A 17,159-nucleotide genomic window follows, 5' to 3' on the forward strand; every position below is an offset into this window, starting at 1 on the left:
TCTCTTTTTGCAAGGCAATGGGGTTAAGTGGCTTGCCCAAGACCACACAGCTAGGTAATTATTAAGTGTCTGAGGCTGGAATTGAACTCAGGTACTCCTGACTCCAGGGCCGGTGCACTATACACTGCGCCACCTAGCTGCCCTTGAGATGTAATTTTAAGTGCCACCATTATAGAAGAGTAAAAGTTGACATTTGGTTGGTAAAAGTTGACATTTGGTTGGGCCTCCTTTGAAACTCCTACAAATGAGTCTATCAGTCTAAGCCTCCCTAATTAGGGCAGAAACTGTAAATGTATGTCACCATTTCTGGACTAATTTAATTAAAAAAAAAACCATTAACCACCCCAACTCCTACTATTTCTCTTATTTTTAGTTACAAATTCTCTTTGCACCCATTCCCCTCACCCACCCATTCAGCAGGCATGAAATGATACCCTCTTACACATATGAAGTCATACAAAGCATTTCCACATATGTCATTTCTGGGGGGGGTATGAAGTAAGATAAATAAAAATATGCTTTGAATTGAGTTTATATACAGCTTTATTAAAATTAAAAACTAAAAAAAAAGACCCCAAATAAAATAAAATAGTAATAATAATAGCAGGGGAGGCCGGGTGGCAGCCCTTGAGCCAGGAGCACCTGGGTCCAAATACAGCCTCAGACACCCAACAATCACCCAGCTATGTGACCACAGGCAGGCCACCCAGCCCCATTTCTCCTACAACCCCCCCAAAAAGAATAATAATAATAATAATAATAATAATAAAAAAATGTGCTTCAGTCCGTGTTCCAACACCACCAGCTCTGTCATGGGTGGATCACATTCTTTATGATTAATCCATCACAAAAGCTACTTCCATATTTCTCCACTGTTGCCATTGCTAATTGCAACTCTCTCCATTCATATTTCTCTACTACCATGAACTATATTTTCTCTCTCCTTTCACTGATTCTGCTGGTAGGGAGCTGAGTGGCACAGCAGACAGATCCCTGGCCCTGGGGCCAAGAAGCCCCGAGCCCCCATACCACCCCTTAGGTCCAGCATCCACCTGGCCCTATGGTCCCAGACAGGCCATCCAATCCCAGCCCCTCATAAGTAAAAAAGAAAATGTGTTATATCTGACCAATTCCCCTCCATGGTCCATCCTCTCCTCCATCACTCACCCCCCCCTTCCTCCTGTCCCCCCCTTCTTACTTCAGATTTCAGATGCCTATACCCCATTGAGTATATATGCTGTTTCCTCTCCTAGTCACCTCTGATGAGAGTGAAGATTCCCTCATTCCCCCTTGTCTTTCCCCCTTCCGTATCACTGCAATAGCTCATTGTAATAAAGAAAAATCTAATATGAAATATCTTAGCCTATTCCCCCTCTCCTTTTTCTTTCTCCCATTACATTTCCCTTTTATCTACTGACTCCATTTTTACACCACATTATATCTTCAAACTCAGCTCTCACCTGTGCTTCATCTATAAAAGCTCCTTCTACCTGCTCTATTAACTGAAAAGGTTCATGAGTATTATCAGTATCATTTTTCTATGCAGGAATACATGCAGTTCATCCTCATTAAGTCCCTCATATTTCTCCCCTCTCCTCCACTCTCTATGCTTCACCTGAGTCCTGTATTTGAAGATCAAACCTGTTCAGCTCTGGCCATTCCAGCAGGAACATTTGAAATTCCCCTGGTTCATTGAAAATCCATCTTTTTCCCTGTTAGAGGACATTCAGTTTTGCTGGGTAGTTGATTCTCGGTTGCATTCTAAGCTCTCTTGCCTTCCGGTATATTGTATTCCAAGCCTAGGAGCTTCCAATGTAGTTGCTGCTAAGTCCTGTGTGATCCTGACCGCAGCTCCACGATATTTGAATTGTGTCCTTCTAGCTGCTTGTAATATTTTCTCTTTGACTTGGGAGTTCTGGAACTTGGCTATAATATTCCTGGGGTTTTTTCCTTTTGGATCTCTTTCTCAGGGTGATTGGTGGATTCTATCCATTTCTATTTTTGCCCTCTGCTTCTAAGATATCAGGGCAATTTTCCTGTAGTAATTCTTTGAAAATGATGTCAACTAGTACTTTTGCTAGCTGAAGGGATAGGCACAGTTTGATTGTCTTTTGGGTGTAGTTCCAAATTGCTCTCCAGAATGGTTGGATCCACTCACAAATCTACTAGCAATGCATTAGTGATATGATAAGAACAAGACATAATATCTTTGTGGGATGCAGATAAAGCAGTGAAATTTTTTTCTCTAAATGCAATGCTTATAAGAATAAAATAAAGAGGAGATCAACAAATTGTGCATAGAACTAAAAAAATTATAAAAAGAACAAATTAAATTCCAAATTAGAAATTCTGAAAATTAAAGGAGAAAAGAAAAAAAAATTTAAATTAATTTATTTAAGGCAATGGAGATTTTAGGTTGCTAGGCAATTATTGAATGTCTGAGGTCACATTTGAACTCAGGGTCCTTCTGACTCTAGGACTAGTACTCTACCCAGTGCACCACCTAGCTGCCCCAAAATTATAAAAAATTGAAAGTAAGAAAACTATTGGCTTAATAAATAAAACCAAGTTGATTTTATGAAAAAATAAATTAAAATAGGTAAAACTTTGTTTAATCCAATTTTTTAAAACTAAAGCCAAATTGCCAGAAACAGAAATGAAGAGTTAACTCTCACTAAGTGAAATGGATGATTATTGACAAAAAATGTAAATTGCCCAGAGAAGAAATAAAATACTTTCAAAAATGATGTCAAGGCTCTCTTCCTGACCATGACTTTCAGGTATTCCAATAATTTAAATTATCATTCCTGAATCTGTTTTCCACTTCAGTTGTTTTTTCAATGAGATGCTTCACATTTTCTTCTAATTTTTCATTCTTTTGGTTTTTAAGTAATGAATCCTGGTTTCTCATAAAATCAGCAATCTCCCTCAGTTCTATTCTTTGTTTGAAGGATTTGTTTTCCTCAGAGAGCTTTCTTATCTCCTTTTCCATCTGGCCAATTCTGCTTTTTAAAACATTCTTCTCAATAACTTTTTGAACTGTTTTATCCATTTGACCTATGCTGGTTTTTAGCATGTTATTTTCTTCAGCATTTTTTTTGGATCTCCGTGACTATGCTGCTGACTTCATTTTCATGTTTTTCTTGTATCTCTCTCATTTCTTTTCCCAATTTTTCTTCTATCTCCCTCACTTGATTTTCGAAATCTTTTTTGAGCTCTATCATAGCCTGAGCCCAATTTCTGTTTTTCTTGGAGTCTTTAGATGCAGGAGCTTGTGCTTCCTCATCTTCAGATTGAGTGTTTTGATCCTTCTTGGGATCACAGGCAAAGTATTCCTCAATGGTGTTCCTCTTTTTTCTTTGCTTGCTCATTTTCCCAGCTTGGGCCTGGTTTTAGGGTGCTTTCTGAGCTTTTGAGTATGTGAGGTTATGTCTTCCCTCCTGGTCAGTGAATGACCACAAGCACACCCCTCTGCCATAGGGCTGATGTGGGGTGGGGGGCTAGACTGCAATCTGAATGTGGTCAGAACTCCAGAGTCCAGAGCTCTGCATTCTCTCTCTCCACTCCCCTCCCTAGGCTCTGCACTCATGCCCTGGGGGCTCCTGCTTACTGGCTTCTGCTTCCTGTTCCTGGATTTGGGCTGTCATGACCCTCGCTGTGTACCCTGAGGGTTGGACTTCAGGTGCTCGCTTTGGCAGAGGTCCCCCTCTGTTCCTCCAAGTTGTGCCCGGTGCTCCCTGGGGTGTAGGTCAGGAAACTCCCCGACTTGTTGGCTCCCAGCACCCTGGGGCTGCCTCCGGGAGGCTTAAGTTCCTTCGCTCTGGTGGGCCACCCCTCTGGAGGGCCACCCCTAAGACCCCAGGGAGCAGAGCCTTTCTGTTCTTTTATAGGTTACCTTGGGTTGGAGAACTGCCTCACTGGGTCCCTCTGTGGATTTTGTCTCTCGAAAACGTAGTTAAGAGTCCTCATCTTACAAGTTTTAAGAGAGAGCACGTAAGAGAGGATCCTCTCTTGTAGCCATCTTGGCTCCACCCTAGGACTTTAGTTTTTCTGTTATGATTGACAGTTTTTTTTGTCAACCATCAGTCCACAGAAATTTATTAAATATTTATTCTTAAATGATAGAAGATAACAAATGCTTATATTATTTTGTGTAGGTAGACTTTTTTCATTTTTAACATTTTATTTGTTTTCCAATTATATACAATAGTAATACGTACCCCATCATTTTTTGCAAGGCTCTGAATTCTACACTCCTCCCCTTCCCTCCCACAGAAGGCTGTCTGATGGTCTCTACATTGTTTCCATGCCATATATAGATGTAAATAGAATGTATTATAAGAGTAAGAGTAAACACAACCCAAGAAGATGAGAAACCTCAATCGAGAGAAAAAAAATGGTACTTTAGTCTGTGTTCAGACTTCAATGGTTCTGTCTCTGGGATGAGTTGCCTTCTTTATCATAAATCCATCAGAGAAGTTGTTTCAATATTTTCCCATAGCTGCTATTACTAGCTGTACATCCACTCTATTCCTCCCCACTCTCATTTCTTCTATTCACTCTCTGTTCATCCTGGGCCTGTCCAAAAGTTTGTTGAATCTGAGTACCCTCTCCCTCAATCTTCCCTCTCTTCTATCACCTATTCCCCCTTATCCTGTCCCTTTCTTCTCATTTTTCTCTAGGCTAAGATATTTTTCCTCACCCTGTTAAGTACACATTTCCTCTCTGAGCCATTTCTGATGAGGCTCACTCATTGCCCCTTTCCACTTCATTGAAAAAGCTTTTTCTTGACTCTTATGTGAAATTTCTTAGCTGCTTCTTCATCTCTTTTCCTTCCTCCCAGTATTTTCCTTTATCACCCACTGACTCCATCTTTTTACTATATTATACCATTATATTCCACTCCTTCCTATGTCCTGTGTGTGTGTGTGTGTGTGTGTGTGTGTATACACACACACATATATGCATCTTCTAACAGTTTTTATAAATGAGAAAGTTCATATGAGTTATCAGTATCTTCTTCCCATGCAGGAATACAAACAGTTCAATACCATTAAGTTCGTCATAGTTAGTCCATCTCTTCCACTCCCTCTATGGTTCACCAGAATCCTGTACTTGGAGATCAAACTTTCTGTTCAACTCTGTTTATTTCAATAGGAAAGTTTGAAAGTCCCCAGTTTCATTGAAAGTCCATCTTTTCCCCTGAAATAGGATGTTCAGTTTTTGCTGGGTAGTTTATTCTCGGTTGTAAACCAAGATCTTTTGCCTTTCTGAATTTTGTATTCCAATGCCTAAGAGCTGTTAATGTAGATGCTGCCAGATCCTGTGTAATCCTGACTATGGAGTCTTAGTAGTTGAATTGTTTGTTTCTAGCAGCTTTTAGAATTTTCTCTTTGATTTGGGAGTTTTGGAATTTGGCTATAATATTCCTGGAAGTTTTTCTTTTGGGATCTCTTCCAGGAGGTGACTGGTGAATACTCTTGATTTCTATTTTACCCTCTGCTTCTAGGACCTCAGGGCAATTTTGATGTATTATTTCTTGAAAAAATGAAGTCTAGGTTCTTCTGGTTGTGGCTTTCAGATGACCTAATAATTTTTAAATTATTTCTTCTGGATCTGTTTTCAAGGTGATTGTTTTTCCAATGAGAGATTTCACATTTCCTTCTAATTTTTGGCTTTTTGGGAAGTTTTATGTCTTCCCGATTTCTTACAAAGTCATCACCTTCCTTTAGTTCCATTCTGCATTTGAATGCGTCATTTTCTTCAGAGAGATATTTTATCTCCTTTTACAGCTGGCCAATTCTCCTTTTTAAGGCATTCTTCTTCTCCTCATTTGCTTTTTATTTTGCTTTTTCCATCAGGCCTAAACTGGTTTTTAACATATTTTCTTCAGTATTTTTTTTGTATTTCACCAAGCTTTTGATTTGGTTTTCATGATTTTTCTGCATCGCTCTCATTTCTCCTCCCCATTTTTCCTCCATCCTTAATTGCTTTTTGAAGTCTTTTTTTGAGCTCATCCATAGTCTGAGCCCATTTTCTATTTCTCTTGGAGGTTTTGGATATGGAAGCTTTGATTTTGTCATCATCTGAGTATGTGTTTTCATGGGACTAAAGTAATTCTCTATGGTTCTTTTTTTTTTCTGTTGTTTACTCAGCCCAAGACAGTACTTCTAAGGCTTTGGTTTTATTTTTTTTGGGGGGGGGGGACACCCCACTGAGACCTTTATTCCTTCAGGTCTTATGATCTCTTACTTGTGCTTTGATATGTAGACGCCCTCCCCCACTTCCCTCTGCCCTGGGGGGGGGGGTATAAGGAGGGTTCCAGCTATCTTAGTATGGAAGCCCAAAGTGCAACCTAGGTCTGAGTGTAGGCAAACAGCAGAGTCCTACAGCGAGGGAGAACAGAGAAATCTCTGCAGACTTTCCTTACCATCTCTGGGGTGCAGATTCTGTGGCCAGTGCTTCTCACTCCATACTCATTCTGGTGGAGCAGAGTTTTCTCCCAGCTCCTTCAAGCTGTTGTGGGTGATCTCTGGGCTGCGCTGCTGCTGAGGCCTTTTTTTCCAACCCCTGGTCAGGTGAAACACACCTTTCCCACAGAACTTCTAAGTTGTCTTGGACTGGGAAAATGTATCACGAAATCTTTCTGTGGGTTCTGCCCCTCTTAAATTTGGGCTAGAGCCATTGTTTGATTTTTTTTGGAGGTGGGAGGAAGGAGTTCCCAGGAAATGCTGCCTTCACTTCCCTTCATGCTGCCATCTTGGCTCTGCCCCTGATTGATAGCTTTGATTTCTTCTGAAAAACTGCCATTTTCATATCTTTTGATCATTTAATAATTGGGAATTTTCTCTTTTTTATAAATTTGACTCAGGTCCCCATATTTGAGAAGTAACACCTTAATTAGGAAAAACTTGCTGTAAATTCCACACCCCTCTTCCATTTACCTGCTTTCTTTCTAATTTTGGCTGCACTGGACTTGTGCAAAAACTTCATGTAAACAAAATTACCCATTTTATCCCTCACGATCCTTTCTATTTTTTGTATGGTGCTGAACTCTTTTATCTCTCATTCATAGATCTGGTAATTTCCCCCCATGTTCTTAATTTACTATTGATATCCCAACTTTATGTCTAAATCATGTACCCGTTTTGAACTTATCTCAGCATATAGCATGTCTTTGGCTAGTTCCTACCAAACAGGTTTTCAATTTTCCCAGAATTTCTTGTCAAATAGCTGGGATCTTTGGGTTTAGCAAACACTAGATTACTGTGGTCATTTACTTCTGGATAATGTACACTTCATTTATTATATTGCTCAGCCATTCTATTTCTTATCCAGTACCAGATTATTTTGATGATTACTATTTTGTAGTATAGTTTGAGATCTAGTATTGCTAGGCTACCTTTATTTACTTTTTTTGTCTTCAATATTCTTGATATTCTTGACATTTTGTTTTTCCAGATAAATCTTTTAACATTACTTTTTTCTAACTCTGTAAACTAATTCTTTGGCAAGTTTGATTTGGGATGGTACTGAATAAGTAAGTTAATTTAGGTAACCTTATCATTTTTATTATATTAGTTTTGCCTGCATGAACAATTAACATTTCTCCAATTATGTAGATCTGTCCTTATTTATGTGAAGTAATTGTATTCACAGAGTTCCTATCTCTTGGTATGCAGACTCCCAGATATTTTATACCATGTGTGGCTATTTTTAAATAGTATTTCTCTATCTCTTATTGTTGGACTTTGTTGGCAATATACAGAAACAGTGATGTAGGTTTGTTTTATAACCTGTAATTTCACAGAAGTTGTTAATTACCTCAACTAGTTATTTTAGTTGAATTCTCTTAAGAGTTCTTTTTAAGATTCTTATTCTTTTACGGTACTCTTCTGCAAACAGTGACAAATTTTATTTCTTCATTGTCTAGTCTCATTCCTTCTTTTTCTTGTCTTGTGATGATAACCTATATACTATAATATTGAGTAATAATAAGTTCATCTGAATTTCATCCCCTATATAACTGGAAAGGCTTCTAGTTTATTGACATTACAGATAATGGTCAAATAGGAATGGACGTGACAATTTGTCAAAAGCTTTTTCTCAGCTATCAATATATGATTTTTGCAGTTTTCTGTTATTGACATTGGCAAATTATGTTTATAAGTTTTCTAATATTGAATCAGCCCTGCATTCCTGGCTATAAATACTACTCAGTCTTAGTATATGATCTTTATGACATATTGTTGTAATTGCTTTGCTAATATTTTATTAAATATCCATTAGATATTTTAAATTCAATATTCTATTTGCATTGATATTTTATTATATTCACTAGGTAGATTGGGTTATAATTGTCTTGTTTTTGCTCTCTCTACTTTAGATATCAAAACCATAAAGAGACCTGGAAAAAAAGTTAGCTTAAAGGACAAGGAATTCCACTGCATCTGGGGCCATATCCAGTGGTCCTGATCCATATATCTGGCCACTAACCCAGACAGCTCTGGAGGAGTTAGGCTGGTGACTACACAGACTTAACTCATTTAAATCTAATTCACTTACAAGTCAAGATATTATCTCTCCTGATGCTATCTTGAGAACAAAGGACAAACAACAACAGCTAGGAGGCTCAAGTAGATAGAGCACCACCCTGGAGTCAGGAGCTGAGTTAAAATCTGGTCTTAGACACTTAATAACTGCCTAGTTGTTGGACCTTGGGCAAGTAAGTCACTTAACCCCATTGCCTTAAATAAATAAAAATTAAAAAAAACCCATATCTGTACCATAAAAAAAATTTGGTAGGACTCCTTTACCTATTTTTTTTTCCCAAAAAAAGTTTATATAGTATTGGGATTAATTACTCATTTGGTAGAATTCAATCGTAAATCTTTCTGGTCCTGGGGATTTTTTTTTTTTAGGTTTTTTTGCAAGGCAAATGGGGTTAAGTGGCTTGCCCAAGGACACACAGCTAGGTAATTAAGTGTCTGAGACCAGATTTGAACCCAGGTACCCCTGACTCCAGGGCCGGTGCTCTATCTACTGCGCCACCTAGCCGCCCCGGGATTTTTTCTTAAGGAGTTCCTTTTTGTTTGCTCAATTTGTTTTTCTAAGATAATTATTTTGTATTTTATTTCCTCCTCTGTTAATCTGGGCAATTTATATTTTTGTAAATATTCATCTACTTCACTTAGAGTGTAAGTTTTACTGGCATTTACTTGGGCAAAATCATTTCTAATAATTGCTTTAATTTCCTCTCCATTTAGTGGTGCAATCAACCTTTTCATTTTTGATAACTGGTATTTTTCTTCTTTTTTAAAAAAGATCAAATTAAATTCTAATTAATCACCTATCACTCCCTGGAGTGGCTAAGTTATCCAACATGGAGCTGTCTCAGACTAGTCTTTACCTCTTTTTCAGGCGGGGATTCTGGCTCCTTTTACTTTCATATGCAAACATTGTGAAAATAGCTAACTTAGCTAGCATTTACAAAAAACTTCATTTGAATTTATTTGACAATATTTTGCTTTTTTATGAGATGATACTCTTCATAATTTTCCTTTATTCTCCTTGGTTATATTTTACAAATGAGTTCATATTTTAAATTAGCACTGACCTTTGCTGCTGTACCTCAACTTAGGTTCAAAGATAAAGTGTTTGGTAAGTTTCTGGGCTCTTTTAATCTCTTTATTTGGGCAAATGTTTTTATATTAGGCTTCCTTAAGAAACAGTGATAATCAGAGTTAATAGCTTTACTTTAGCCAGTTTCTACATTTTTTTGAGTCAACACCATAAAACTATTAAAGTAGGAATTTCTATAGAACATGACCAGTTTCTATTCACTTGCTATTGATTTTGACTCCAGTTCTAACCACTTTATGTTCTGGCTGCATGAAGATAGTCAGCTATGAAATGGATTCCTATGGATCATTCATTTTTAGTCCTTTTCTCTATGCTGATGGTCAATTTCACTTATTTATGTTTTGTTCAGTGAGTGCTATCTTTAATGCTTTTATGGTTTTAAAAAAAGAAAATTTTTAATGATTAATCAATGAGAACAGCTTTTGTAGGCTTTAATCTTTTTTTCCCCATTTTTCTTTTGTGTTAAATTTTGTATTGAAGTCAATGACAATTAAAACAAATATCTTGGCAGGGCTAAAGTGTTTTGAGTCTGAGAAAAATAATAACATACTTTTAAATTTTTTTGTGTTCTGCTAATGTTTTTTTAATTTTTTTTACTTTTTTAAAATTACTTTTCCCCAATTACATTTAAAAACAATTTTTAATTGAAAATAATTTTGTTTTTTCAATTTGAGTTCCAAATTTTCTCCTTCCTTCCTTCAGAAGGCAAGCAACTTGATAGAGATTATACTTGTGCTGTCGTGCAAAATAAATTTCCATAGCAGTCATTTTGTGAAAGAAAACAGATCAAAAAAACCCAAAGAAAATAAAGTTGAAAAAAAAAGTACATTTTGATTTCCATTCATACTCAGTTCTTTCTCTGAAAATGGGTAGCATTTCTCATCATATATACTTCAGAATTGTCTTAAATCATTGTATTGCTGAAAATAACTAAGTTATTCCCAGTTGATCATCGAACAGTTTCTCCTAGTTCTGCTCATTTCCTTTTGCAATAGTTCATGTAAGTATCATCAGGTTTTTCTGAGAACATCCTACTCTGTACAATACTGTACATGGCAGTATTCATCAAAATCAAATACCACAAGTTGTTTAGCCATTCCCCAACTGATTGGCATTCAAAAGTATTTTTTTTCTTAGCATCTTGATAGGATGTTAAATATTCAACCTAATTAGATACCTATTAGCATGATCCCTGATATTCTCAATCTTCATGAACTTTGTCATTTTTCTGCTCCCTCAAATTTTAACTGCGGCAGAAACACTTTGTGGAGGGGCTTAAGTCAAAGTTAGTATCAAAATACACCATAACAGCAATATCTTCAACCAAGGCTCTTAATTGAGATACACATTGATGCCAAAATCCCTGGTGAAATAATATTGTCTAATTCTATCTCTGCATTACTTGGAAAGGATATTAAGTACAAGATACTAAGTACTGGACAGAAACAAGGAAAAAAAATCACAGTAAGGAGGGAATGGAGAAGGGAGAAGCAGACTCAGGAAACAAGCATTTATTGTGAAATAAAATCATGCTACAATGTATGTTTGAATTATTACTGGTTTTTAAAAAGTAAATTTAAAAAGTTGAATACAGCTTATATATGTATATATTATATACACAGATTAAAAATTCTTTCACATACATACCTGAACAGTTTGGACTTGAGGAGACTGAATAACTGATGGCTGGGCCGCCTGAATAACTCCATGGACTTGAACAGTTTGTCCATTAGGAAGCTGCACTAAGGTCACTGTAGGAGCAGATGAAGTTGCATGAGCTGCTGGCATAGAAACCTACAAAAATAGAGAAAGTATTACTATAGACACATTTATTATAGACACATTAGGGTTAAGAACAGCAGTTCAAAATTTAGTACTATTACTTAGCAGTTCATATGACAAAATTTGGAGAATTCTAGTTAACTTTACAAACTCAATAAGCCAACAGCAAATACAGAAACAAAAAATTAAAAAAATTAATGGAATTATGGACTGCATTATGAAGGGCACAGTGACTAAGGTCTCGTACCAGTGACTGACACATAGCAAACACTTCACAAATGTTTACTGAACGAATGGATGTTATCCCCCTGTACAGTACTCTGTGTTCTGACTCCAAAGTTAGGACTACAAAGATGCAGAACAGGATAATGAAGGGACTCAAGGGTATGCCATATGAAATACTGGAGATGTTTAAGCTGAAGAAAAAAATAATTAAGGGAAACAAAGCAGGATTTGAAGGACTGTCACCTGCAAGAGGAATCAGAAATCCTTTTTGGCTCCAGGAAACAGGAAAAAGGAATAATGGAAACAAGTTGTAAAGAAGCTAAATTTAGGCTTGATGCAAGGAAAAATCTCATAAAGCAAAGGATGGATTATTCCCTATCAGATAATTAGAGGTGTTTTTTCAGGAATATTTTGAATGAGATGGCTTTTTAAGGTTCCTTCCAACTTGAAATTCTGATTCTGTACTACCTTCACACCAATTCTTGAGCTTATTAAATCCCAAGTATTATTACCCTTATGTTAAACCAAGATTAAGTGACTTTCCTTGGATTGCAGAAGTAGAAAAGATTAACAGGTCCTAAAACCAGGTTTTCCTACTTTAAAATGCTCTCCTCTGTACCACTCATTTTCAAAACTAAAATTATTTTCAATAATAAAAATATGACACCAATTGGAAAATATTTTATTATGTATAAGAAATTAGTTATGAAATTTAATTTTTTAAAAATTACTAAATATACTTGTTTTCTTCTATTATTTGATTCTAACAACAGGTTCCAGATGAAGCATTTTACTTAGTTCCACTTGAGTTAACCTTAAAAATATCATTTCTGTGCCAATATTTGAAATAAAAGAATGATTTTTAAAAGTTGTAAAAAACATACCATCAAAGGGAGGTTTAATGTTAAAACATAATTGCAACAAAAGATTTATCATGTCACATTTGATTTACAGATTACAAATATATTGTTAATCATTTAATTTATGTAAAAAAATATATTTTTTTAAAATTACAAATGAGTCTAATATTGCCACATTTTAGACCAGTAGTTAGCGTGGCAATAAACTCATGTTAAAAAGTCCTTTATTAATCTTGGACTAACACATACAAATACAAGATTTCTATTTAATTTCAGAGAGTAACAATATAACTAAAGGGCTAAAAGGAAATGGGTGAATTTCTACTCAGACACGATGCTTTTCATATATTCATAAGTTAGTATTATAGATTCTATATGTATATAGATGATGCTCAAAAATATCACTAAGTCTTCTTCTTGATATTAGAGAATAATAGTAATCAGATACATAAGAAAAAAATGCCAATGCAGAATACACATGGTTAAGTGACATACTTTTTCATACTTGGGGGAAAAAATAATTAATAGCCCTATAAAGAGATAATCTCACATAAAGAATGGCAAACATAAATGGTCTGGAGAAAATGAAAGAAAATATAGTACTTTATAAGGAATTACTTTTTTATTCTGACTTGTGATTTAATTGCTATGGAATAATTCAACCCCTTTCAAGAAGCTACACTAATTCCTAGAAATATGGAAATAAAACTGTTTTGCAGCTTCCAGGATCAGAGAACTGTCATAGGAATTCCAAGTTTAAGTGACTCATCCAGAGTCACATTCAGTTAGTATGCAGAAGATGTAAAAAGACAAGAACTCTGGACTATCTGAATCCAAGGCTAGCCCTTTATCACTTTCTTATATCAATTATGTTTATTATATTAAAATGTGCTTTAATAATTATATAATGCTTCACTTCTGCAAAATGTTTTATGTCCATTCCCTCATCCAAACCTCTTAACAATTCTATGAGGCAGATATCATCTAGATATTATTATAGGCAGCTAGTGACAGAACTGGAATCAACAAGACTTGAAGACAAATCCAGTCTCAGACCCTTAACTAGCTATGAGACTCTTGGCAAGTTATTTAATTTATGACCACCTTTATTTTCTCATCCAAAAACAATGATACTATCAGCACCTACTTTCTACGGTTTGTATGAAAATCAAATGAGGTATTATTTATAAAATGCTTTGCAAACATTAAAGTATTATATGAATGCTAGCTATATCATCATCATCATCATCATCATCATCATCATCATCATCATCTTACAGATGAGAAAAGTATAGCTCACACAAACTAAATGCCATATCCATGATCATCCTAGGTTACCATCAGAGATGGTATTTTATTCCAAGGCCACTTGACTTTATGACTAGTCCACTATCTAACATATTGTACTATTTTCTCTTAGTAGACAAAAGATATAAAACTATTATCTTGGAAACTTAGTTGTTTGAGTAAGATAATGGAGTTACTTATTACTTGTCCTACTTTCTGTGTTATATACACAAAGTACTCCAGAGAAATGGGAACGATGGAAAAAGAGTAGTGTTTTTCCTCCAAGTAAATAATACTGTATAAATATTAGGAAAAATAAAATATTAAATAATCACAACTGTAGAATTATTAAGTTTTGTATAATAATGGATATTTTCAGTTTTTTGTATGAACAGTATTTTGCAACAATTATGCTAAAGCAAAATATTTCCTAAACTTTTACATCTCTCCATTCATTATAGGTATGCCACTACACTAAAAATAGTATTTTCTTTTAATCCACACATACATTCTCTCCTGGAAATTATACAGCTTAATGATTAAAATTCCAAAATCATCTTATACCTGTGCTAATGTTGCAATCTGTGGTTGTGTTTGTACAGCCATCTGTTGATTTTCTGCCTCCGTTACAGCTGCATCGCCACTCTGTTGGGTCTCTGCACCAGATTCCATGGTCATTTAGTTACCTATAATCATAGTGAAATATATTCTTAAATATTGATGTGTCTTTTTTTTAATGGTTCTAGGAACATTTCCTGATTCATAAATGGGTTGTATTACAAAAAGCATTTGTAAAACAGTTGTCTAGAGTACTGACTAGTGAAATTGTTAACAACTGTGCTTAGAAGTTATTTCAAAAACCTAAAACTTTGTAAAATATTGCAATAATAGCATTGTAATTTCTCTTTTTTTGATAGCATCGTAATTTCTAGTTATTATTATTATTATATAAAAATAGATTTGGGGGGCAGCTAGGTGTACAGTGGATAGAGCACCGGCCCTAGAGTCAGGAGTATCTGAGTTCAAATCCGGCCTCAAGACACTTAATAATTACCTAGCTGTGTGGCCTTGGGCAAACCACTTAACCCCATTTACCTTGCAAAAAAAAAAAAAAAAAAAATTGGAATTGCACCTAAAAATTAGGCATGCCAGAATACAGTTGTCTGGCTAGTCCTAGATATATTAGAGAACCTTTCTTTTCCTTCATTTCTTATCTTAGAACTATTGCAATAGAAGGCATATTGATGAGGTATGCAGCAGGTGGGAGTCAAATTGAATGTGGAATAAGCAGTAGACAAAGAACTTTCAGAAGGGATATAAAAAGGGCCTGAAGGTTTACCTGACCACTATTGGGAGTGTCATGGCTGATTCATTTGTGGGGAAGGAAATCAGTGCCTAGAAGCAGTGGAAAAAAAGAAAAGGAATGGGGTGGGACAGTTAGTCCAATCAAATGCAGGAATACCCTCTACAATCTCTGGCCAAGTGATTGAGCATGGAGTTCTTGCTTAAACATTCTGCTGATGGGAAAAATTCAGTAATGAGGTTACTCATTTTTGTTTTGGGACAGTTTTAATTCTTGTTTTTCTTTATACCAAATCAAATACGTGTTTATTTTAACCCCTCCCCCAACTGAGTCACATTCTTCTTTCTATAACCTACAAAATAAATCTAATTTTCTTTTACATAAGAAAAAAGATTTGAAAAACAATTATTGTTATCATCATTTCTCCCTGTTCTTACAACTCTAACAACTATTCCTCATATATCATACAATAAATTGTTCAGTAGATAGAGCACTGGCCTTGAAGTCAGGAAGATGGGAGTTCAAATCCAGTATCACATACTTGACACTTATTAGCTGTGTGACCTTGGGCAAGTTACTTCACCCTGATTACCTAGCATCCAGGATCATCTTCAATCATCCTGATTCATATCTGGTCACTGGACTCAGATGGTCCTGGAGGAGAAAGTGAGGCTGGTGAATTGGCACAGCACCCTGTCACCCAAATCTGATTCATGTGCTTGTCATGGTATCAACTCTCCTTGATGATGTCTTCTTCGAGAACAAAAGACAAACATCATCATCAATTATCAGCCATCGAGACATTTAAAGCACTATGCTAAAAGATGAAAAAGAATGGTTCTTATGCTACTAAATCTGGCATATTATATTATACTGCTTTATAAACTGTTTTCATTCGAAAAGTTCTGAAACTTGGAATCTGAGAAGGTAAGTGACTGTCTGGCTTCTTAGTTCAAATATAGAGTATTTCTAACTGCAATTACCCTACTGGCTGTCTTTTTCTGGACATGCCACAAACATGCTGCTTTTTGTCATTAGTTCCTTTTAAAATGGGGTTCTTACAATGGAATATGGAATATGATCTCTTTAGAGCAGTGTGGAATTTAGGCAGATTATTAAATCCTTTGATCTGGACAGTATATGCTTTGGTTAATATTGCTTATCAAGGTATCCAATTTTTAGGCAGTTATCTCACACTATATTCTATAGGTAGTATATCTTGGAGTGAACTAAAATCCTCAAATTTTTCCTACAGGAATTGATATTAAACCATCCTCCAAATCCTGCACTTATAAAACTAACTTTTGGAACCTAAGAACAAGATTTTATTTGTATCCCAGTTAAGTTTAATTTTGATGATTTCATCCTAATATTTCTGTGATTTCCCCCTGGATTTTTCTGAATCTTGATTCTCTATTTCAACCTTTTTTTTTCTCCCAGCTTTGTGTCACCTTCAAATTTGAAAAGCTTATCTTTGGTGTCTTTATTCAAATTATCTATAATATGAATGGTTCTGGTGATATTTGTCCTTCCCTCTTGAAGAAGAGGGAACATGACATCAGGGAGATGATACCATGGCAAGCAAGTGAACTGCATCTGAATGAGGGAGTGTTGTTCTAAGTCATCAGTCGTTCCCCCCCCCCCCCCCCCCCCCGCCCCAGCCAAGCCGAGCTGAGCTGAGCTGAGCCGAGCCAAGCCGAGCCATCTGAGGCCAATGGTCACATATCAAACAGGACAACTGGAGAGGTGGCTCTGAATTGGAAGCAATCAGGATTAAGTGACCTTGGTCATACAACTAATAAATGTCAAATATTTGAGATCAGATTTGAATTCAGGTCATCCTGATTCCAGGGCTAGTACTCTAGCCACTTACTTCACTACCTAGCTAATATTAATTGGAGGAACTAATTAAGAACTAGTAGAAAGATTTAAGAATGGTTGAAGAAAGATATCTGGAGAAGGAGGGATTTTAGTTTGGCCTCAGAGGAAGTCAGGGAATTCATTAATAAGAGTAGGAGAGTATTTCAGGAGAAAACCTGGAGAAAATGCATTGGAGTCAG

General features: G+C 35.9%; 1 protein-coding gene across 4 annotated transcripts in view; it reads right to left on the reverse strand.

Moving 5' to 3' along the window:
- CREB1 (cAMP responsive element binding protein 1) overlaps positions 1–17,159 on the reverse strand; it is a 72,585-nt gene that overhangs the window by 42,804 nt on the left and 12,622 nt on the right. For 3 of the 4 annotated variants that reach the window (XR_012469435.1, XM_074191513.1, XM_074191515.1), the window contains exons 2-3: positions 14,361–14,482; positions 11,290–11,436 (exon numbers count right to left, since the gene is read on the reverse strand). Coding sequence is in view for 3 of the 4 variants with exons in the window: in XM_074191513.1 (XP_074047614.1) it covers positions 11,290–11,436; positions 14,361–14,474 (261 nt within the window). In the remaining variant the exon portion in view is untranslated. Of the gene's footprint in view, positions 1–11,289; positions 11,437–14,360; positions 14,483–15,691; positions 16,654–17,159 lie in introns of those variants that run through there. The other variant, XM_074191514.1, reaches the window with a different exon arrangement.

Source organism: Macrotis lagotis, chromosome 6, assembly GCF_037893015.1.
Source record: "Macrotis lagotis isolate mMagLag1 chromosome 6, bilby.v1.9.chrom.fasta, whole genome shotgun sequence".
Classification (NCBI taxonomy): Eukaryota; Metazoa; Chordata; class Mammalia; order Peramelemorphia; family Peramelidae; genus Macrotis; species Macrotis lagotis.